Genomic DNA, 23142 nt, shown 5'->3' on the forward strand with positions numbered 1-23142 from the left:
CTTAAAGGGTCAGTCCACTCAAAGCTGACGGTTCAGTTTTCAATGGAGAGGAAGATATTCCTGTCAGAGTTCACATCTCAGTTCCCATGCAAGGGGGGTCTCACTTATGCCGTGGCAATTTTTTAAGCAAGAGTGAAACACCTTTCTAATAGTCATGACAAGTAAGTGGACTAACCCTTTAAGTTTCTTTTTTTTTCTTTTTTTTTTTTTTGGGGTTTAGCCTCCAGGGTAAAGTATGAGGCTAGTCGATTTTCAAGTATGGAGTCAGTAAAATGCAGATTGGTGTTCCCATTGATAAAGTGTTCCTTTAAAGGGCCAGGCCTCCTCCTAAGATTATCTGTGCTTGTTGTCCAGGGTCCCCCCCTTTTGGTGTAGAGGATAATGCTGCCGTAAGAAAAAGACCCTCACAAAATTTCCTGGAAAAGTTTTTGAAAAAATCTGCATCTCCCGGTAAACTCCACGTCTGATGACCAGAAATCCTTTGCTGACCATCTTCCAATTCCTGGCCAGCCCGGCGATCGCTCCACGTGTGGAGACACCTGTGTGTTGTGCTGGGTGAAGACATATGGACCTCCTCTGTCTTGAAGTCCAAGGCGTTGGTTCACTAGAGGTTCTTAAGGCGGTTGTACATTTCACGCTTGCTCTTGTCACCGGCCCAGGTTCTGCTCTTGCTGCGGAAAAGCTTCAGGTGTTCTCGAAAGTCCTTGTGGTCCATGGGGCAGTAAGACTGGGGCTCGCAATGTGTCTGAATGCAAGATGGAGGATAGACGTTAGACACAATGACCTTCAGCAGAGGACATCACACATGGCCAAATCTCTATGCCAGGGATTCCCAAACTACGGCCCTGCAGCTGTTGCAGAACTAAACATCCCATGAGGCATTGTAAAACTCTGACATTCACAGACATGATGGGAATTGTAGTTCCTGAACAACTGGAGGGCCGTAGTTTGGGAATCCCTGCTCTATGAAATTCTACCCATGCCATACCTGGACCAGTAAGAAGTCGTAAAACAAATCTAAAAACCTGACAGGGGTTCTAACCTTGGCTCACTCTACAAGAAACCATTTCCACTGCGACACCAGAAGTGAGAGAAAGTCATGGACCAGAATAAACTATCCCTCGAGGAAAAGCCAATAGGGTTTGAAGGTCCTGAATAAGCCCCCGTTCTTCAGGGCTGAAGAGGTTCAAAAGTCTGAAATCTAGACCAGACAAGCTAAAGCAATACACAGGGCTCCCAACAGAACCATCTGCATTAGATTACCTGTGCTGTTGATACAATTTTGGCCCAGATTTCAGACTTATGATCTTTTTCAGCGCTGAAGGAGGAGGACTTAACCCCAAAACATGTTGGTTTTTCTTTGTTATTTTATTTAAGATCCCCCAAAGAAAAGCCAAAAATGTTTGGGATTAAGTCCTCCTTCAGGGCTGAAGAGGTTCAAAAGTCTGAAATCTGGACCAGACAGACTAAAGCAATACACAGGGCTCCCAAAAGAGCCATCTGCAGTAGATTACCTGTGCTGTTGATACCATTTTGGCCCAGATTTCAGACTTTTGGTCTTTTTCAGCCCTGAAGGAGTTGGACTTAACCCCAAAACGTGTTGGTTTTTCCTTGTTATTTTATTTAAGATCCCCCAAAGAAAAGCCAAAACGTTTTAGGATTAAGTCCTCCTTCAGGGCTGAAGAGGTTCAAAAAAGTCTGAAATCTGGACCAGACAAGGTAAAGCGAGGCACAAGGCTCCCAAAAGCACTATCAGCTTTAGATTATCCTTTCTGTTGATACCATTTTGGCCAAGATTTCAGACTTTTGATCTTTTTTAGCCCTGAAGGAGGAGGACTTAACCCCGAAACGTGTTGGTTTTTCTTTGTTATTTTATTTAAGATCCCCCAAAGAAAAGCCAAAACGTTTTTGGATTAAGTCCTCCTTCAGGGCTGAAGAGGTTCAAAAAAGTCTGAAATCTGGACCAGACAAGTTAAAGCGAAGCACAAGGCTCCCAAAAGCACCATCAGCTTTAGATTATCCTTTCTGTTGATACCATTTTGGTTCAGATTTTAGACTTTTGAGCCTTTTCAGCCCTGAAGAAGGAGAGCTTAACCCCAAAACGTGTTGGCTTTTCTTTGGGAGATCCTAATTAAAATACCATTCTGGGCTTTTATAGATGGAGCAGCATTTTTGATCTTTCCTATCTATAAAGTTGGGGGGTGGTTGGTATTCCTGTCCTTCCGGTCTTTACACTGACCTGATAGCTGGGGAAGAATTCCTTGTAGCCTCCCTTCAGTATGTACAATTCTGGGTAATGGAGTTTTGGGTACTCATTGCTGTTCCTGTCCTGCTTTCTAACATAACGGCACCTGTGAAGGACACCAAGAAAAGGATTAGATCTTGATTATATCAGGAGTCTTAAGGAATCTTTTTACAGCTGCAACAAGAACTTACATGCGAGGCCCGCGCTCGGAGGAGAATTCACAGTGGAAGATGATGATGACCCGTTTGTCTGGGCTGGTCGGGACAATTGGCCTTTTCATGAGAAATTCCTCTATGTCTTGCTCCAGCGGGAGATTTACTGCACCCTAAAATAGAAATAATTTCATGAGAAACCCGGCACTACCAAAAATATTACTACAGAACCACATATAGAGCCCACCAACATATTACTACAGAACCACATCCAGAGCCCACCAACATTATTACAGAACCACATCTATAGCCGACCAACATTACTACAAAACCCCATCCAGAGCCCCCCAACATATTACTACAGAACCACATCCAGAGCCCCCCAACATATTACTACAGAACCACATCCAGAGCCCATCAACATTACTACAGAACCACATCCAGAGCTCGCCAACATATTACTACAGAACCACATCCAGAGCTCGCCAACATAGTACTACAGAACCACATCCAGAGCCCCCCAACATATTACTACAGAACCACATCCAGAGCCCACCACTATCAACACTTTATTACCATCAAACCTCATTCAGGGTCCACCACTACCAAAACATTATTATGGAAACCCATCCAGAGCCTGCCACTACCAACACATACTGTATATACCATGGGACCCCATCCAGGGCCAGCCACTACTATCACGTTATTACCATGGAACCCCATCCACAGCAAGCCACTACCAACACATATATACCATGGAACCCCATCCAAGACCTGCCACTACCAACACATTATTACCATAGAACCCCATCCAAGAACTTCCACTACCAACACATTACCATAGAACCCATCCAAGACCTGCCACTACCAATACATTATAACCACAGAACCCCATCCAAGACCTTCCACTACCAACATATTATCATTATGGAACCCCTTCCAGAGCCTGCTGTCACTCACTTTGATGTGTCCTCCCTCATACTCGTATGGGTATCGGCAATCTACAATGACGTATTGCTCAATGCGATCCCTGTACTTCCCACTCAGCACGTCATCCATCTGATCAGAGAAGAAAAGAAAGAAGAAAAAAAAAGTTAAAGAGCAGTTCATGGTCAAACCTGGGAGCATTTAGTAAACTACTATTACTATCCAGCAAGCAATGCAACTAAAGCTGCTGACAGGGTGCACAGGCAGTACTGCTGGACTGGGCCCCATTAGGTCAGCAGTGGGGCCCAGGTCAAGCAAGGGCTGAAAATATGTGGCTGCAATGCAGCGTCATTTCAGCAAAGTGCAAGAGAACAGTGGCAGCATCAGTTTAAATCTCTCCTCTGCTTTCTCCTCCTTCCCTCCTCAATCAATTGACAGAAGAGGAGTGCTGTGACACATTTACTTGCAAACTACATAGGCAAGTGAAAAAGTTTGAGTGGTGGCAATTTTTAACACCAAGTTTTCTGTATGTGTGAGGCTACATGGAAGGTATTCCAACAACACCAGCGGATGTGTGCCAGGCTCATCAGCGGATGTGTTCCAGGATCACCAGCGGATGTGTTCCAGGATCACCAGCGAATGTGTTCCAGGATCAACAGCGGATGTGTTCCAGGATCAACAGCCCCTGTGTTCCAGGATCAACAGCCCCTGTGTTCCAGGATCAACAGCCCCTGTGTTCCAGGATCAACAGCCCCTGTGTTCCAGGATCAACAGCCCCCGTGTTCCAGGATCAACAGCCCCTGTGTTCCAGGATCACCAGCCCCTGTGTTCCAGGATCACCAGCCCCTGTGTTCCAGGATCACCTGCCCCTGTGTTCCAGGATCACCTGCCCCTGTGGTCCAAGATCACCTGCCCCTGTGGTCCAAGATCACCTGTCCCTGTGTTCCAGGATCACCTGCCCATGTGTTCCAGGATCACCAGCACATGTGTTCCAGGATCACCAGCCCATGTGTTCCAGGATCACCAGCCCATGTGTTCCAGGATCACCAGCCCATGTGTTCCAGGATCACCAGCACATGTGTTCCAGGATCACCAGCCCATGTGTTCCAGGATCACCAGCCCATGTGTTCCAGGATCACCAGCCCATGTATTCCAGGATCTCCAGCCCATGTGTTCCAGGATCACCAGCCCCTGTGTTCCAAGATCACCTGCCCCTGTTTTCCAGGATCACCTGCCCCTGTGTTCCAGGATCACCAGCCCATGTGTTCCAGGATCACCAGCCCATGTGTTCCAGGATCACCAGCCCATGTGTTCCAGGATCACCAGCCCATGTGTTCCAGGATCACCAGCCCCTGTGTTCCAAGATCACCTGCCCCTGTTTTCCAGGATCACCTGCCCCTGTGTTCCAGGATCACCAGCCTCTGTGTTCCAAGATCACCTGCCCCTGTGTTCCAGGATCACCAGCCCCCGTGTTCCAGGATCACCAGCCCATGTGTTCCAGGATCACCTGCCCCTGTGTTCCAAGATCACCTGCCCCTGTGTTCCAGGATCACCTGCCCCTGTGTTCCAGGATCACCAGCCTATGTGTTCCAGGATCACCAGCCCATGTGTTCCAGGATCACCAGCCCATGTGTTCCAGGATCACCAGCCCATGTGTTCCAGGATCACCAGTCCATGTGTTCCAGGATCACCAGCCCCTGTGTTCCAGGATCACCTGCCCTGTGTTCCAGGATCACCAGCCCCTGTGTTCCAAGATCACCAGCCCATGTGTTCCAGGATCACCAGCCCATGTGTTCCGGGATCACCAGCCCATGTGTTCCGGGATCACCAGCCCATGTGTTCCGGGATCACCAGCCCATGTGTTCCGGGATCACCAGCCCATGTGTTCCAGGATCCTTGATAAAAAACGATAAACTACTCAGCAGGGAGGCTGTGCTTTCTATATGCATTTTAATGCTTCATTTCCAAGTTTACCTGACCCTCTCCAGTGGTTACATGACAATGTAGGATAATGTGGCAGCACTATAACTCACCATTTCTGGGGTGATATACTTCAGATCCTGGTGTCTGCCTTCAACTGTCTTCAACAGGTATGTCTGTATAATAAAAAAATAAATTAAAAAAAGAGTCTATCATCAATACATGCACAAACGTAGCTTTGGACAACTAGAATCTGCTAAAATTATTCTATCATTGTGGATCTACGTGGTGGTAAAGGTTGGCCTACAGGGTTTAAAAGAATGCTGCCTCTTATTGGTTGTGTCTAATCCACCCGGTTTGTTCATCTAGAACAGGGATACTCAAATTACGGCCCTTCAGCTGTTGCGGAACTACACATCCCATGAGGCATTGTAAAACTCTGACATTCACAGACATGACTAGGCATGATTGGAATTGTAGTTCCTGAACAACTGGAGAGCCATAGTTTGAAGACCCCCTGCTCTAGAACCTCCTCCATGCACACAAAAAGGTGCTATTCTTACCCAATTCAACACAGCCCTTCAATTATATACATTTTATAAATCCAAGCTACTCTACTGATCATAGAATTACAAAGCCAGGGGAATTCTGGGACCCTATAGGCCACACCCCTTGCCCACCATACTTCTGATCTCTGTTCCCATTGCCTCACCTTAGAGGAATCGCCAATCAAGTCCATCTGGCTACTACTGTCCAAGACATGTTCAACCGTTGTGAGACACAGAGACTTGGACCGACCCAGTTTCATTTTCTAGAATAAAAACAAAATAGTAAAAGTTAATGCAACGCCAATAAAGCTATTGATCACGAAAAACAGCTAAAAAAATTAAACTTCAATAGAAAAGAACAGGGCCAAAAAGGCGATAGGCACACGCATTTGGGGTTTGACCGGTTTTGTGCTTCACAAAGCTCTGCTTCATGGTACAGTTAGGCAGGTGACATGTCTATTACCTGTGAAGCTTCATATGTCACCTCTCTGCTTGCAGTCCCCTTATTGGACAGCATCTGCCCTTTTCAGTAGGCAGGGAGGTGACAGCACTGACACGTTTTACCTACTAGGCTTAAATCATAGGAGGTCCGCCTAATGGGTGAAATGTGTCAGTCAGCAGAGTCATGTCTAATAAGGGAGATAATGCCTGCCAAATCTGATACCCGGTCAGAAAAAAAAAAAAAAAAATATATATATATATATATATATATATATATATACTGTATATATATACTGTATATATATATATATATATATATATATAACTTCTGTACGTCCAATTAAAGAGGAATTGCAAATCCAAGGGCACCAGCTAGTCATACAGAATTTCCACAATAATTCCAAAGACACACGTACCGGTTCCTCTATAACAAGCTTCTCATCATCGGCACCAGCTGAGCTCAGGTTCTTGTGCCGCTTAGATTTCACCGGCGTATCCTCATCAGCTGGGCGCTCCAGGCGCTTCAGGAGTGGTCGGATCACAGAGCTGGGCATAGAGGGCGAGCGGAAGAGGCGGCGACATTTGCTTCTGATCACCAATTCCTGGCATGGGTAAGAAAAAGAAGACGAAGGTTATACACCCTGACAACACCATCCTCTGGATTAATCTATCAAAATTCATTAATAAAAGAAATCAATGACTCAGCTCATCAGGCTCCAACCATTAGGGAAACACCGGCATTAGGTAGTCATACTTCAACATATGCAAATTTTTAAAAATGATTGCCATCCACATGCAAAGCATTAACTTACCGAGTCATCTTTCTTCAGTGGACCAGTCAGCAGGTTCTCCATGCCCGTGGGCAGGTTTGGCTCCCTCTGAAACAGAAAAAGCAAAAAAAAAACATAAGTGGGCAGAAGACAAATTCTAATATAAAGAAAATTGCAATATATAAAATAATAATAATATTATTATTATATTATACTGTTTTATATTAAAATGTATTATTATTTTATATTATTATTATTTTATAATATAATATAATACATTTTATTATATTATATATTAGCATGATTTATATTAGAATTTATTATTAAATAATAAAATCGAATATAAAACATTGTAATATATTATTAATATTATATTACAATGTTTTATATATAAATGTATTATTTATTTTATAATATTATATTTTATTATTATTTTAGAATATATTTTATTATATTATATTTTAGAATGATTTATATTACAATGTATTATTATTAAATAATAAAATCTAATATAAAAACTTTGTAATATATTATTGATAATATTTTATTACAATGTTTTATATATAAATGTATTATTTATTTTATATTACATTTTATTATTATTTTATTATATATTATAATATGATATATTTTATTATATTATATATTAGAATAATTTATATTAGAATTTATTATTTTTAAATAATAAAATCTAATACAAAACATTGTAATATATTATTATTATTATATTACAATGTTTTATATAATAAAATATTATTATTAATATTATTATATTACAATGTTTTATATGTAAATGTATTATTTATTTTATATTATTATTATTGTTTTATAATATAAAATATTTTATTATATTATATTATATTTTAGAATGATTTATATTAGAATTTATTATTAAAAAATAAAATCTAATATAAAACATTGTAATATATTATTATTACAATGTTTTATATATAAATGTATTATTTGTTTTATATTATTATATTTTATAATATAATATAATATATTTTATTATATATTAGAATGATTTATATTAGAATTTATTATTAAATAATAAAATCTATTATAAAACATTGTAATATATTATTAATATTTTATTGCAATGTTTTATATATAAATGCATAATTTATTTAATATTCTTATTTTCATATATTATATATTACAATGTTTTATATTAGAATTTATTATTATTATTATAATATAGTCTAATATAAAACATGTTTAAATAATAAAATATATTATATTATAAAAAAATAATAAATTCTAATAGAAAAAAATTGTAATTTATATGATAAAAAATAAAGTTGCGCTTTTTATTATTGTTGCTTTGTAGGTGTCTATCTCACATGTAAGTTGCTGCTTGAAGGTTTTTTTTATATAATTAGCGCAGTATATTTTCCTCATTGTAATATATATATATAATATAATAAAATATATTATAATTATAAAATAATTATAATATAAAATAATAATAAATTCCAATATAAAGAAATGTAATATATAATATATTCATACCTTAAATTAATAATAATAAATAATAAAATATAAAAAAACATTGCCAATAGCGTTTGGGGGCATTACGTAGAATAGAGCGAAAACTTTGATCGAATGACATTCCTTGGAATCGGTGCTTGCCACCACTTTTAACCACCAGTTTTCTAGGCATTGCAACGTCTATCAAGTACTGATGTAAAGCAGTGGGCAAATGTATGATAAAGTGTGACCACTGACTCCCATTAGCTGGTGCAAAAAAAATAAAAGTTTAATACCTTCACATCATCATCATCATCGATAATGTCCATGAACCCATCATCATCTTCATCCTCATGCACAGAGAAGGTTAGGGAGGATTTGCGCAAGCGGATGGGGCTCTCATCATCTACCTGAAACTCATTCCTTTCTGGTGAAAACTAAAGACAGGGAAAAAAAACACAATGTAAATCATCTCAACATTAGGAGGTCCATCTATAAAGCAGTGAATGTGACTTTCACCAAATATCCTCGGGCGGTGAAGCAATCACTGCCACGTAACACATGGACCAGGATGTATTCACCTGCAGTGAACATTTGGAGAATGCCAGATTTTAAAATTTGACTTTACCAGCACTGCAAGACTCTACAACCTGCAACACAGGAAAGGGACACAAAGACCACTTACCATAAGGGTTGGAGCAGAACATGGGCGGGGCTTGAGAGCGTCATCGCTGCGGCGTGGGAAGCGAGAAACTGGGCACATAAATGGCCGTTTGAAAAGGAAAACTTCCTATAAAAGTCCAGAGAAAAAAATAAATAAATTAAAAAGTGATCATTAATTGGAAATAATTCTCTTTTACAATAGACATTTCTTGTTGCCAAGTGCAGTAACCCACAGCAATCAATAGGTGGAGTCAGACCGGTACAAGGAGGATTCTTATTGGTTGGTATGAGTTTGGGGTACTTAAAGTGTAGGTCAGGACAAAAAAAACCCCAAAAAACATAAGAACATCTCTGCAAATACATTTCTCCATGTATCCGTTACTCTGCCAGAAATCTGGTGCACTCCTAACTTAGGGCTGGCAACATGGTGCCTGTACTACACTGAAATCCCAACCAGCATGGTCAGCCTTGGCTGCCGGACTCCAGAACTCCACCTATTCCTGCCCATCTCTGTCCATACATTTTTTTCCTGCAAAATGCCCCTGCCTCATCTCCCAAGAGCCAGATCACACACTGTGTGCAAGGAAAGGGCTCCTGGGAGATGTAATTCTGGGGGGGTGCCTACAACAATAGGAACTGATCTCTCAGTAGCTGCCCCTGCAAAAAAGTTACAAGCTTGGTGATGTCACGCAGTCTCCGAGGTTGCAGTGGGCTCAGCAAGGGGTCAAGGCCAAGTCCCAGAACCAAACCTATTGGCCCCCTGAGCCAAAAAAAACCCAGTCAATTGTTGTTGTTTATGCCCTGGGCTTGTCATCCTGCTGAAGCAGAGGGCCTGTGGAGGACATGACTGGGACAGCGTTGTGTACCAGAAATGAACCCATTGGTTCCTGGGCTTGTCCTCCTGCTGCTAAAGAGGGCCTGTCGATGACATGACTGGGACAACGTTGTGCCCCAGAAATGAACCCATTGGTTCCTGGGCTTTTCCTCCTGCTGCTAAAGAGGCACTGTGGAGGACATGACTGGGACAACGTTGTGCCCCAGAAATGAACCCCTTGGCTCTTGGGCTTGTCCCCCTGCTGCCGAAGAGGGCCTGGTGGAGGACATGACTGGGACAGCGTTGTATACCAGAAATTAACCCCTTGGCTCCTGGGCTTGTCCTCCTGCTGCTAAATAGGGCCCTGTGGAGGACATGACTGGGACAACGTTGTTCCCCAGAAATTAACCCCTTGGCTCCTGGGCTTGTCCTCCTGCTGCTAAAAAGGGCCCGGTGGAGGACATGACTGGGACAATGTTGTGCCCCAGAAATGAACCCCTTGGCTCCTGGGCTTGTCCTCCAGATGCTAAAGAGGGCCTGGTGGAGGACATGACTGGGACAACGTTGTGCCCCAGAAATGAACCCCTTGGCTCTTGGGCTTGTCCTACTGCTGCTAAAGAGGGCCTGTGGAGGACATGACTGGGACAGGGTTGTGTATCAGAAATGAACCCATTGGCTCCTGGGCTTGTCCTACTGCTGCTAAAGAGGGCCCGGTGGAGGACATGCTGGGACAGAGTTGTGCCCCAGAAATGAACCCATTGGCTCCTGGGCTTGTTCTTCTGCTGCTAAGGAGGGCCCGGTGGAGGACATGCTTGGGACAGCGTTGTGCCCTGGAAATGAACCCGTTGGCTCCTGGGCTTGTTCTTTTGCTGCTGCAGAGGGCAGGGTGGAGGGCATCACTGAAGCAGAGTTGAGTCTCAGAACTGCATATATTGCTCTTGGGCTTGCCCCCCTGCTACAGTGAGCTCAGTAAGAGTTCTCTGTATAAGAGCATGTTGGGTCATTACTGTATCTGCATTCCCCGTCAGTATAACTTACATTCTCCTTGTTGTCTGGTTCGGAAGGGCTGCTTTTCAGAGGACTGGTGACATCCAAGTCTGAGGTGCTGGAAAGTCTTCTCAGGGCTGGGCTGCCCCCAAGAAGTGTTACCTATAAAAACACAAGAACAAGCAGAGCCGTCAGGACTGAGATCAGAGAGGACAGGAAGGGAGCAATCAACAAAATTATCTCTGACCCCGCTAGGCCCAAATGGTGTCTCTTTTATGGTGAGCTCTGCCAGCAGAGGTTTCCAGATTACAGTCCTATCTGAGAAGGTATCTGATAGCAGAGGTCCAGCATATGGCTTCTCATTAACCCATCCTCCACAGGGTAACATGATAAGTAATCAATATACTCACCGGCAGTGACTGTCTTCTTCTCAGAGGCAGTTTGAAGCTGCAAAAGGAATGAGAAAGAAGAAGATAAATACAATGTGTCGTTTTGTGAACAGTTACCAAGTACTATTTGTGCATTCATCACAAGGCTTCCATTATTAAAGTATCAAGTCAAACTGGAGTTTTATGAAGACAACCCCCTTAGTACTCTCTAGATCAGCCTTTCTCAACCTCTTCAACACAGATGAACCCTTGTAGACGAAAAAGTCGGATGGCTGCACACCCACACTATACAAATCGGCTTTATTGAGACATCATGTAAGCACAAGGTGAGCTACAGGCAGGGGAGGAACAGATAGGTTGACGCGTTTCACACAGAAAACGTGCTTTGTCAAAACCACAACAGGGGAACCCTTGAAATAACTTTCTGGACTCAGTGAACCCCATACTAAAAAATACTAGATCTACAACTCATGATACATTAGTGTTTCATTCAGTGGGAAGAATACTCCTAACACTTGTGGTCATCGAGAAGAAATACCCCCTTACAGAGAGCTAAAAAGATCAACGGTGTCAGTGGGAACTTATCTAAGCGGCAGAAATTAGTCATTGCTCAATGAACCCCTAGCAACCTCTGTAAGAACCCTGGTCAAGAAACCCTGCTCTAGGGCTGTAGTTGGGTAAAAAAGTGGTTTTAACTTTTTTTTTTGCTGTTGTATCCATATTGAGAAGATGTCCCATCTCACTTCCTGCCCTGGAGACACAACAGGTTGTCAAATCTCTCCGAAATGAGAGGATATCCCTCCTTTGGCAGTGGCTCCCATTGATAGATATCCCCTACACCCCTATTCTTGGATCAGCTTTCAAATATTGGATATGCCCTCACATTTTGTCCTGGTGACAATGGTCACCGATGAGGACAATAAATCTACCCAATGGTACTAAAAGAATGAAAAAGCCCTCCAACTGAATCAGGGCTATTGTTGGAAGGCTTTTTGATTCCTTTGGTCTTCCTCACAAAAACCTGTATAGTTCTTCTGACTCATTGGGTTCCAAGTCCTACTCCATAGAAGCCACTGTTTCCATACATGGCACTGAGGAATAAAAAAGCCCTCCAACTGAATCAGGGCTATTGTTGGAAGGCTTTTTGATTCCTTTGGTCTTCCTCACAAAAACCTGTAGAGTTCTTCTGACTTATTGGGTTCCAAGTCCTACTCCATTGAAGCCACTGTTTCCATACATGGCACTGAGGAATCAAAAAGCCCTCCAACTGAATCAGGGCTATTGTTGGAAGGATTTTTGATTCCTTTGGTCTTCCTCACCAAAACTTGTAGAGTTCTTCTGACTCATTGGGTTCCAAGTCCTACTCCATAGAAGCCACTGTTTCCATACATGGCACTGATGATGGTAACTGACTAAGCTGTATGCCGACTGGAATAAATGACTGTATAATATTAGGCTATATTTCCATTATACCCCAGCGGTTCTGGATGTTTTGGGGCAAAATAGAATGATTTGCATGGCTCTGCCCACTGCCCTGACATTAGGAACAATCCTTTGGCATATGTGATGCAATGAAACATGTGAAGACTTTCTAAGAGGACTTTACTGTACTCAGGGCCGTCTTTAATATTGATTGGACTCGGGGCAAACATTTTCTTGGGCCCTCCCTGATGCACTTATCAACTGTTTGCAGGAAGTGCAGGCTCAAGTGGCAGCTGCTTTGGGCCCCACAACAATGACTGGGCGCCGGGGCAGCTGCCCCTTTTGCCCTGTAGTAAAGATGGCCCTGACTGTACTACATGATATCAAGGATATCACATGGGGGTTAAATCTGACCACCCTTCCTTCTCATGGCTTCCTCACATGGATCAAAGCACAAAAGAAAAGTGTCTAAATAAAAGTTTGATTCTATACCATTAGCTTGACTGAGAACTGAAAGTTTTCTACATGTTTTTCAACACCCCATTCAGTCCAAAAATAAACCCTTCCTCAAGGCCTAAATGAAGTGTGTCAGTCCGCGTGCCGTACTTACTCATTGTTTGGGATCCTGCTTTCAAAAATAGTCTTCTCGAAGCTGCAAGGAAGGAACGAGAGAGCATTAGACACTGCAGCTGGAACAACAACACTTCCTCTATGTGTTTTTATACTCTGCAAATAGGAAACAAAGGATAATCTGGCCGCACACATGAAAGAGGAACACGAGAGAAGAGCAACAATGTAAACTTAGTAACCAATCTGAGTCTGATCAGTCAACAACGACCCAAATGGTTATGGCGGGTTATCAGACTCGCAAAACCATGTCTGTTTGAAGGAATAATGAAGAGAAAAGGCTGATTTTTTTCGACATATATAACAAACCTAGCTGGAGAGAACTATGCAAGATTGTGGAAAAGAACAAGCTAAAGAACGTGAGAAGAACGACATGGTGCATGGACAGTGACCCAACTGGTTGTGGTGGGTTATCAGACTCTGCTATTCACCCTACTAAATGACCAACACGCAAAACCACATCTGTTAGAAGGAATAGGTAATATTTTTGACCATATCACAAGAGACTTTGCTCTTTTCCATACTAAACGTTAGCCATGCAAACCACATCTGTTGGAAGGAATATTGTAGAAAAAGGACATTTTTTTGGCCATACTGTAAGAAGCTCAACTGGAGGGGAATTATACAAGATTGTGGAAGAGAGCAAAGTAAAGAAAAGGAGAGGAGGAACATGTTTGATGGAAAATGACCCATTTGGCTGCGGTGGGTTATCTGACTCTGCTTTTCCCCATATGTCAGACATGCAAAACCACATCTGTTAGAAGGAATAGGTAATATTTTTGACCATATCACAAGAAACTCAGCTGGAGGGGAACTATACAAGATTGTGAAAGAGAGCAGGGTAAAGAATGGAAGAAGAAGATATTTGATGGACAATTACCCACTTGACACTGCTATTCACCCTCACTACACGTCAGACATGCAAACCACATCTGTTGGAAGGAATATTGGAGAAAAAGGCTATGTGGAAGGACAATGACCCAATTGGCTGCGGGGGGTTATCTGACTTTGTTCTTTCCCATACTAAACGTTAGACATGCAAACAACATCTGTTGGAAAGAATATTGTAGAAAAAGGACAATTTTTTGGCCATACTGTAAGAAACTCAACTGGAGGGGAATTATACAAGATTGTGGAAAAGAACAAGCTAAAGAACAGGAGAAGAACGACATGGTGCATGGACAGTGACCCAACTGGTTGTGGTGGGTTATCAGACTCTGCTATTCACCATACTAAATGACCAACATGCAAAACCACATCTGTTAGAAGGAATAGGCAATTTTTGTTGACCATATCACAAGAGACTCAGCTGGAGGGGAAATATGCAAGATTGTGGAAGAGAGCATGGTAAAGAATGGGAGAAGAAGATATTTGATGGACAATGACCCACTTGACTCTGCTATACACCCTCACTACGCGTCAGACATGCAAACTGCATCTGTTTGAAGGAATATTGGAAAAAAAGGCTATGTGGAAGGACAATGACCCAATTGGCTGCACTGTCTGTATCTGACTTTGCTCTTCCCCATACTAAACGTCAGACATGCAAACCACATCTGTTGGAAGGAATATTGGAGAAAAAGGCTATGTGAAAGGACAATGACCCAATTGGCTGCGGGGGGTTATCTGACTTTGCTCTTCCCCATACTAAACGTTAGACATGCAAACCACATCTATTGGAAAGAATATTGTAGAAAAAGGACATTTTTTTTTGGCCATATTGTAAAAAACTCAACTGGAGGGGAATTATACAAGATTGTGGAAGAGAGCAAGGTAAAGAAAGGGAGAAGAGGAACATGTTTGATGGACAATGACCCACTTGGGTGCGGTGGGTTATCTGACTCTGCGATTCCCCATACAAAACTTCAGACATGCAAACCACATCTGTTGGAAGGAATATAGGCGAAAAAGACAATTTTTGGCCATATTGTAAGAAACTTAGCTGGAGGGGGACTATACAAGATTGTGAAAGAGAGCACGGTAAAGAATGGGAGAAGAAGATATTTGATGGACAATGACCCACTTGACTCTGCTATTCACCCTCACTACAGGTCAGACATGCAAACCACATCTGTTGGAAGGAATATTGTAGAAAAAGGACATTTTGTTGGCCATACTGTAAGAAACTCAACTGGAGGGGAATTATACAAGATTGTGGAAGAGAGCAAGGTAAAGAAAAGGAGAGGAGGAACGTGTTTGATGGACAATGACCCACTTGGGTGCGGTGGGTTATCTGACTCTGCTATTCCCCATACTAAATGTCAGACATGCAAACCACATCTGCTGGAAGGAAGATTGGCCAAAAAGACAATTTTTGGCCATATTGTAAGAAATTTAGCTGGAGGGGGACTATGCAAAATTGTGATAGAGAGAGAGCAAAGTAAAAATTGAGAAGAAAAGAAGAACATGGTGGATGGAGGACATCCAAGAAATGAACTGCAGCCATGATGTAAAGCAGAGCATTAACCTGCCAAAGGCAATGCCAAATGGAAAGTGATATTGGAACTAAGGTTATAAGTCTGAAGCTCACAAAAAAAAAAAAAAAAAAATCGCACAGGTGATCAAATACCACCAAAAAAAAGCTCTATTTGTGGGAAAGGACATCAATTTTATTTGGGCACAGCGTCACACGACCATTAAATAACGCAGTGCCGAATCGCAAAAAATGGCCTGGTCATTAAGGGGGAAAATCCTTCCGGTCCAGAAGTGTTTAAAATGACAGGACGAGATCAGACACAAAGGCGAATTCTGAGTTGGGGGGGGGTATCTTGGAATGTTACAGGTGATAACATTTTGGTCCACCTTCCAGCAGGTGACATACAAGGGATACCCAAGAGGGATTTAATATTTAATGTCACATGACAGCTAGATAAGGAGAAGAAAAAAAAAAGAAGAAAAGGATTAAACATTAGAGAAAATCCCGGAACAAAGACTCTTTGTCCCGTCTCAGGGTCTGAACACAACCAGCAGCTCCATTCACTCCACCTGTATGCAAATGGGACCTTTTGTTAGCTGAGGGCCCTGGCCATATGTCTGATGCAGGGGCCCCCAACAGCTGTCATCCTGAATCAGCCGAGACAAGTGTGGCAGCACGCATAAAGGGCCTATTCAGGCCATTGATAGAAGCACGCGCACTCCGGACCCCGGCCCTCCTAGACAGCAGAGAGCCGGCAGATGGGAGGCATGCACAGCTCCAATTAACTCCAGCATTTCACCGGGAGATTACAGCCTTTGTGTCCCGGGGTATTCAAATGCACCCCCCCCAGCTCAAACACACCTCCCCCCCCCCCTCATCTATTCAGGCATACAGCCTCTCTGCTGGGGTGTCCTGATGTGCACTGCTTTTATTGGGATAATAATAATTCTGTCTTTAGGAACACAAATGTCCCCCCCCGCCCCTCCTCCTCCCCCGGACCCCGCAGCGCAAGCTCTTGAAGTGTCTCGCACTCTGGGTGTCCAAACTGAACGCAATTCACTTCCATCTTTTTTTTGTGTAACCATTAACTGCCCCATGTCTGTCCTTCCTCCATTGTCCCCTTACATTCCATATAGAGGGTCCCTGCGCCCAATAATGGACACTCTGACCGGCGGCGGTTAAGGAAATACAAATCACTTCTAAAGCTTTCGGGGGTTACGTTTTCTACAGCTTCAGTGTAAACCTAGCTGACCCCCCCCCCCCCGCCCCAAAACTAACATATTACGTACACTGTAAGCCCGCCAGGTCAAATCGCACTGACAGCAGTCGCAATGCTCTGCAGGCTTCAATGCAAATTGAAATGCCTTTTTATTATTGTGGGGGCATTTTGTTAAAGCGGACCTGCTCTCATATTGAATTAATGCAAACTATTTACTAAAACCCCCCGGCAAGGACTCAACACATTTTGGAATTGAGATCATGCTTGAAGGAACTGGTGAGGAAGCCCCCCCACCCAGCAAGAACTCAACACATTTTGCAATTGAGATCATCCTTGAAGGAACTAGTGAGGAAGCCCCCCCCCCCCCAGCAAGAACTTAACACATTTTGGAATTGGAATAATTCTAGAAGGAAATGGTGAGGAAGCTCCCCCAGCAAGAAACTCAACACACTTTGGAATCAAGATCATCCTTGAAGGAACTAGTGAGGGCCTTGAAGGAACTAGTGAGGGAGCCCCCCCCAGCAAGAACTCACAAATTTTGGAATTGGAATCATCCTGGAAGGTACTGGTGAGGAAGCCCCCACCCAGCAAGAACTCAACACATTTTGGAATTGAGATCATCCTTGAAGGAACTGGTGAGGAAGCCCCCCCACCCAGGAGGAACTCAACACATTTTGGAATTGGGATCATCCCTGAAGGAATCAGTGAGAAAGGAACTGGTGAGGAAGCCCCCCCACCCAGCAAGAACTCAACACACTTTGGAATTTAGATCATCCTTGAAGGAACTGGTGAGGAAGCCCCCCCCCCCCACCCAGGAGGAACTCAACACATTTTGGAATTGGGATCATCCCTGAAGGAACTGGTGAGGAAGGAACTGGTGAGGAAGCCCCCCCCCAGCAAGAACTCAACACATTTTGGAATTGAGATCACCCTGGAAGGAACTGGTGAGGAAGCCCCCCCTCCCAACAAGAACTAAACACATTTTGGAATGGAGATCATCCTTGAAGGAACTGGTGAGGAAGCAGCCCCCCAGCAAGAACTCAACACATTTTGGAATTGGAATCATCCTGGAAGGTACTGGTGAGGAAGCCCCCCCCCCCCCCACCCAGGAGGAACTCAACACACTTTGGAATTGAGATCACCCTTGAAGGAACTGGGGAGGAAGACCCCCCCCAGCAAGACCTAACACATTTTGGAATTGGAATCATTCTGGAAGGAACTGGTGAGGAAGCCCCCCCTGCAAGAACTCAACACACTTTGGGATTGAGATCATCCTTGAAGGAACTGGTGAGGAAGACCCCCCCCCCCCAGCAAGAACTCAACACATTTTGGAATTGGGATCACCCTGGAAGGAACTGGTGAGGAAGCCTTCCCAGGGTGCATCTGTGAGGCCGTGGCTACGTTGAAGCATGGGGAGTGCAAGTTTGCAATCAAAACTTTCTAAGACTTCAGGGTGACTAGGGACTAGAGATGCACGCTCCACTTTTTTTTTTTTTTTTTCATGTTTGGAGATGGGCTTGGAGTCTATTGAGGTGGGCTATTTATTTATTTATTACAGGTACATAGCGCTGTCAATTTTATGCAGGGCTTTACATACCTATTATACAATCATATCAGTCCCTGCTCTCAAGGAGCTTACAATCTACGGTCCCTAACTCACATTCATAGATACACATAGTAGGGCCAATATTTGGCCAAAAACCATTAACCTCCCAGCACGTCTTTGGAGTGTAGGAGGAAATTGGAGTACCTGGAGGAAACCCACGCAGTCACAGGGAGAACATGCAGACTCCAGGCAGGTAGTGACTGTGCCTTTAAGAAGTAAAAGGGTGACGTCTATATAACTGGTGAACTGCTGCAGGCCCTGACACTCTTGCTAGAGGCAGACTGCTGATGTCACGTGTGAATTCACGGTTGTATAAAACATTTCCAGCCTGTAATGACAGAGACTGAGGCTTACGCCGAATTCCCTCTCCATCTGAAGCGCTTAAGGTGGGCTTAACCGCAAACAGGTCCCCTGCAGAGATGAAAGGCAGGGCGTGCAAAACCAGGTATACGGGGTTTTTACAAGAGTTTAAAAGTGTGTGCGAGGAAATGAGCCTGACTTTTTATCCGTGTAACGCTAAAAAACAACCCCCCCCCCCAAAAAAAGGGTTATAAGATCTAAAAAAAAAAAAAAATTTAATAAAAAAGGTTTAAAAAGTATACAAAAAAAAATAAATAAAAGGAAAAAAAAAAAAAGAAGAATAGGTAAAAAAAAAAAAGGGGGGGGGGATTATATGGAAAAAAAGGAAATGAAATTGTGCATAAATAAAAAAAAAAAGAAGAATAGGTAAAAAAAAAAAGGGGGGGGGATATATGGAAAAAAAGGAAATTAAATTGTGCATAAAAAAAAGGTTAAAAAGTATTAAAAAAAAAAAAAGAAGAAAAAAGAATAGGAATAAATTATATATATATATATATTCCTATTCTTTTTTTGCAAAAAGACAAAAAAACAAAACAAGGAATATATATAAAAAAAAAAAAAAAAGGAAAGGAAATTGTGTATATATTGTGTGTGTGTGTATATTATTATTATTTCAGGTACTTATATAGCGCTGTCAATTTACGCAGCGCTTTACATATACATTACACATCCACATCAGTATATATATATATATATATATATCTAAAAGAAAAAGAAAATTATGCAAAAAAGATATATAAAAAAACAAAAGCTAAGGAAATTGTTTATAAATACAAAAAAAAAATTAAAAAAAAAAAGAATAGGAATAATATATGTATATTTATATATATATATATATATATATATATAGATATATATAGATATAGATAGATAGATAGATAGATAGATAGATAGATAGATAGATAGATAGATAGATAGATAGATAGATAGATAGATAGATAGAAAATAAAATTGTGCAAAAAAAAAGAAAAAAAAAGAAGGAATATATAAAAAAAATAAAGGAAAGGAAATTGTGTAAAAAAAAAAAAAAAATATGAATACATTTAAAATAAATAAATAAAATTGTGTATTAAAAAAAAAAAAAAAGTTGTGAATCTCTGAACGGGGCCAAGAGGCTTTTTTTTTTCTACATTTTACAAGACTTCTCCGCAGGTAATAAGCCGGGTTGGTGGTTGCCGCCCAGCCGCGCACACGCCAGAGGTGAAAGGTGAAGGAATCCGAACAGCTGCCCATTGTTTTGTCAGCAAGGGGCAAGCATGACACCCCCTTCCCCTACCCCCCACCCACCTGCTCCTACCCCATCCTTTGTGCCAAGTCTGTATGAGGCAGTTCATGAAAAGTGCTGACAGGTGCCAGCAATGCCGGGGCCCTGGGCTGGATTGGCCCTAATTAGAGGGGACAAAGTGGAAGTGGGCAAAGGAGGGGGTAGGGGGTGGCGTTTGCAGCTCAGAATCTCTGCGGTTTTGTCTTGCAGTTGTTAGAAGAAAGGAAAACGACAAACACAGATTGTCATCTGCCATATCTGCTTCCTCTCCAAACATCGCACACCTGTCACCACCACCACCCTGCGAGAGGCAGGAATGACTCTATTCCACCTCTGCTATTACAACAAGGTTAACGGGTGAGATTTTTGGTGCAAGTTTTTATTTTGTTTTTTTTTTTGTTTTTTTCATAAAATAAAATAATAATAGTTTTTATTAAATTATGTTTAAAAAAATTGCAATTATTATTGTTATTATTATTAATAATAATTGCAATATTAAAAAAAAAAATATATATATATATATATATATATAAATATATATAATAAAACCAGTTATTATCCACAGCAAGATCCCCTCCGGGGGTGCCTGGACTTTTAGGGGGCTCAGACGTCAGCTTCTCTAGCACCCTACATAAATCCCCCCCTTGATCGGAACTCTAAACATACGATTTTATCTGCCTTACGTTAAAAGCTTCAACCCTGTCTATTCAGTCACTACTGTTCTGTTACTATACTGTATAAGAAAATATATTGTTTTATTCCTGGACTTGTGATCTTATGTCTTTTTTAGTATGCTTCAGTACAACATTAATAAAATGTTTAAAAGATTAAAAAAACAAAAAACAAAAAAAAAAACAAACAGTTATTGTTAACAATAATAATAATAATAATAATAATATAATAATAATACGGAAGTTTTTATTATAATATTATTTTTTAAAATATTATAATTATTTTTTTATTATTAGTATATTATTTATACAGTTAGCCAACCAACTTAAAAATATAGAACTTTTATATTTTATTTTTAAAAAATATTAAAATTATTATTAATATATTTTTTATACAGTTAGCCAACCAACTTAACAATATAGATCTTTTATATATTATTTTTTAAAAATATTAAAATTATTTTTTATTATTAGTATATTAATTATACAGTTAGCCAACCAACTTAAAAATATGGAACTTTTATATATTATTTTTTAAAAATATTAAAATTATTATTTTTATTATTAGTATATTATTTATACAGTTAGCCAACCAACTTAAAAATATAGAACTTTTATAGATTATTTTTTAAAAATATTAAAATTATTATTTTTATTATTAGTATATTAATTATACAGTTAGCCAACCAACTTAAAAATATAGAACTTTTAAGTTTAACCTGTTTATATTTTGTTTAAAGGTGGGTGAGAATAAAGCCAGCCGCAGATCCAGACTCCGCCTATAAGTGGAAAGCCGCATCCGGGTGGACTGACGCACCAATGTCACCCACCAAGAAGGACCCGAATCTGCTGCATCATTTTTTGGGGGAAATTGCATGCAGACGGCAGACTGTTAACCAACTTCTCAGCTGTTTTCATCTCAGAGGATTTCCTGCCGATGACGCACCGCGCTCCCCCAGCTGGCAACCGTGCGCTCTGCTGATCCACCCTTCACCACTTCCTCTGCTGCATGGAGGACTACAAATGCCAGCATGCATCTCCAACTGGGACATGTAGTTCCTCAGCAGCTGCCCACCATTGCTCCATGTTATAGGTAACCTATTACTGGAGCAAAGTCAAGCAGCTGAGTTCCGGCCCTTCCCACCAGCTGAGGAATTTACAATGGCATTCTGCAGGGCCCCTGAACAAAGCTCAGCCCCTGGATGACTAAAAGTGAAACTGGAAGAGCCTCAACGCCTACGACTCAGGTTACCTCCTGCCTCCCTATACAGGCAATGAGGCACGTAGAAGAAAGGTGAGCTTAGCAGAGACAAAGACATCCTTCCACCTAGGGCCCACTGGGAGCACTCAGGGGCCCGCAAGCTGTTCTGCATCCATGGGAGGTGCAGAGCTCTCCACAGCAGATGTCCCTCTTCACATTCCTGCAGGGACGCGTGCGTGACAGCGATTATTCCGACCACAAAGTCCATGTGACTCTTATCACCTTATCACAGCCAGATAAGAAAATTACAACCAAACTGATAGAAGAAAGTGAAACCCAACGTGAGCAGCGGGTGCAAAGGACAATTATAGGGCGTGCGGCGTCCTCACATTGGCAATACATTTCTCAGAGGGGCCACACTTGCTGGTGCAATGCATTACGGGAGGTATGCACTGATGTTACAAGTGTGCGCCTCCCTGACTTAAGTTTGGGGAAAGCAGTGTACAAAATGGTGGAGGATGCGGGCAGATGATATAAAAAGCTAGTTTTCATGTACAAACCAGAGGCCCATGGTGCAGCGACTCAGCCCCCCCCCCGTTCCACTCTCCCTCTTCCCCAACTCCTCCTGACCCCCATTCCAGGCTGAAGCTCCGCTCCAAGTACTCTCTACTCAATGGCCAAATCCGGGTTCCCGACCTGGCCAGCAGGAAGCAGCTGGGGGGAGCTGGGACAGCTCAGACGAGGCTACCTGGGGGAGGAGAGTGTCCAGTGGGGCATGGAACCAGCCTCTTCTCAGACACAGTTTACACCATCCATGCTGGGGGGCAGGAGGGTCTCTAGTGGGGCATAGAACCTGCCTCTGCTCAGACACAGTGTACACCATCCATGCTGGGGGGGATGAAAGTGTCCAGTGGGGGATAGAACCATCCTCTTCTCAGACAGACACAGTGTACACCATCCATGCTGGGGCGGAGGAAAGTGTCCAGTGGGGCATAGAACCGTCCTCTTCTCAGACACAGTGTACACCATC

The 23142-nt window shown here is 42.1% G+C and overlaps 1 protein-coding gene across 1 annotated transcript in view; it reads right to left on the reverse strand.

Annotated features, from left to right (window-relative positions):
• Positions 1 to 217: 217 nt before the first annotated feature.
• CDC25B (cell division cycle 25B) overlaps positions 218 to 23142 on the reverse strand; it is a 31725-nt gene continuing 8800 nt past the window's right edge. Inside the window, exons 4-16 of the mRNA XM_082243466.1 lie at positions 13359 to 13400; positions 11348 to 11384; positions 10989 to 11099; positions 9159 to 9263; positions 8770 to 8910; positions 7046 to 7111; positions 6650 to 6835; positions 5957 to 6055; positions 5358 to 5420; positions 3358 to 3456; positions 2437 to 2570; positions 2240 to 2351; positions 218 to 745 (exon numbers count right to left, since the gene is read on the reverse strand). Of these exons, the coding sequence (XP_082099592.1) occupies positions 605 to 745; positions 2240 to 2351; positions 2437 to 2570; positions 3358 to 3456; positions 5358 to 5420; positions 5957 to 6055; positions 6650 to 6835; positions 7046 to 7111; positions 8770 to 8910; positions 9159 to 9263; positions 10989 to 11099; positions 11348 to 11384; positions 13359 to 13400 (1336 nt within the window). The 3' untranslated portion in view covers positions 218 to 604. The remainder of the gene's footprint in view (positions 746 to 2239; positions 2352 to 2436; positions 2571 to 3357; positions 3457 to 5357; positions 5421 to 5956; positions 6056 to 6649; positions 6836 to 7045; positions 7112 to 8769; positions 8911 to 9158; positions 9264 to 10988; positions 11100 to 11347; positions 11385 to 13358; positions 13401 to 23142) is intronic.

Source organism: Pelophylax lessonae (assembly GCF_965119305.1).
Source record: "Pelophylax lessonae genome assembly, chromosome: 1".
Lineage (NCBI taxonomy): Eukaryota > Metazoa > Chordata > Amphibia > Anura > Ranidae > Pelophylax > Pelophylax lessonae.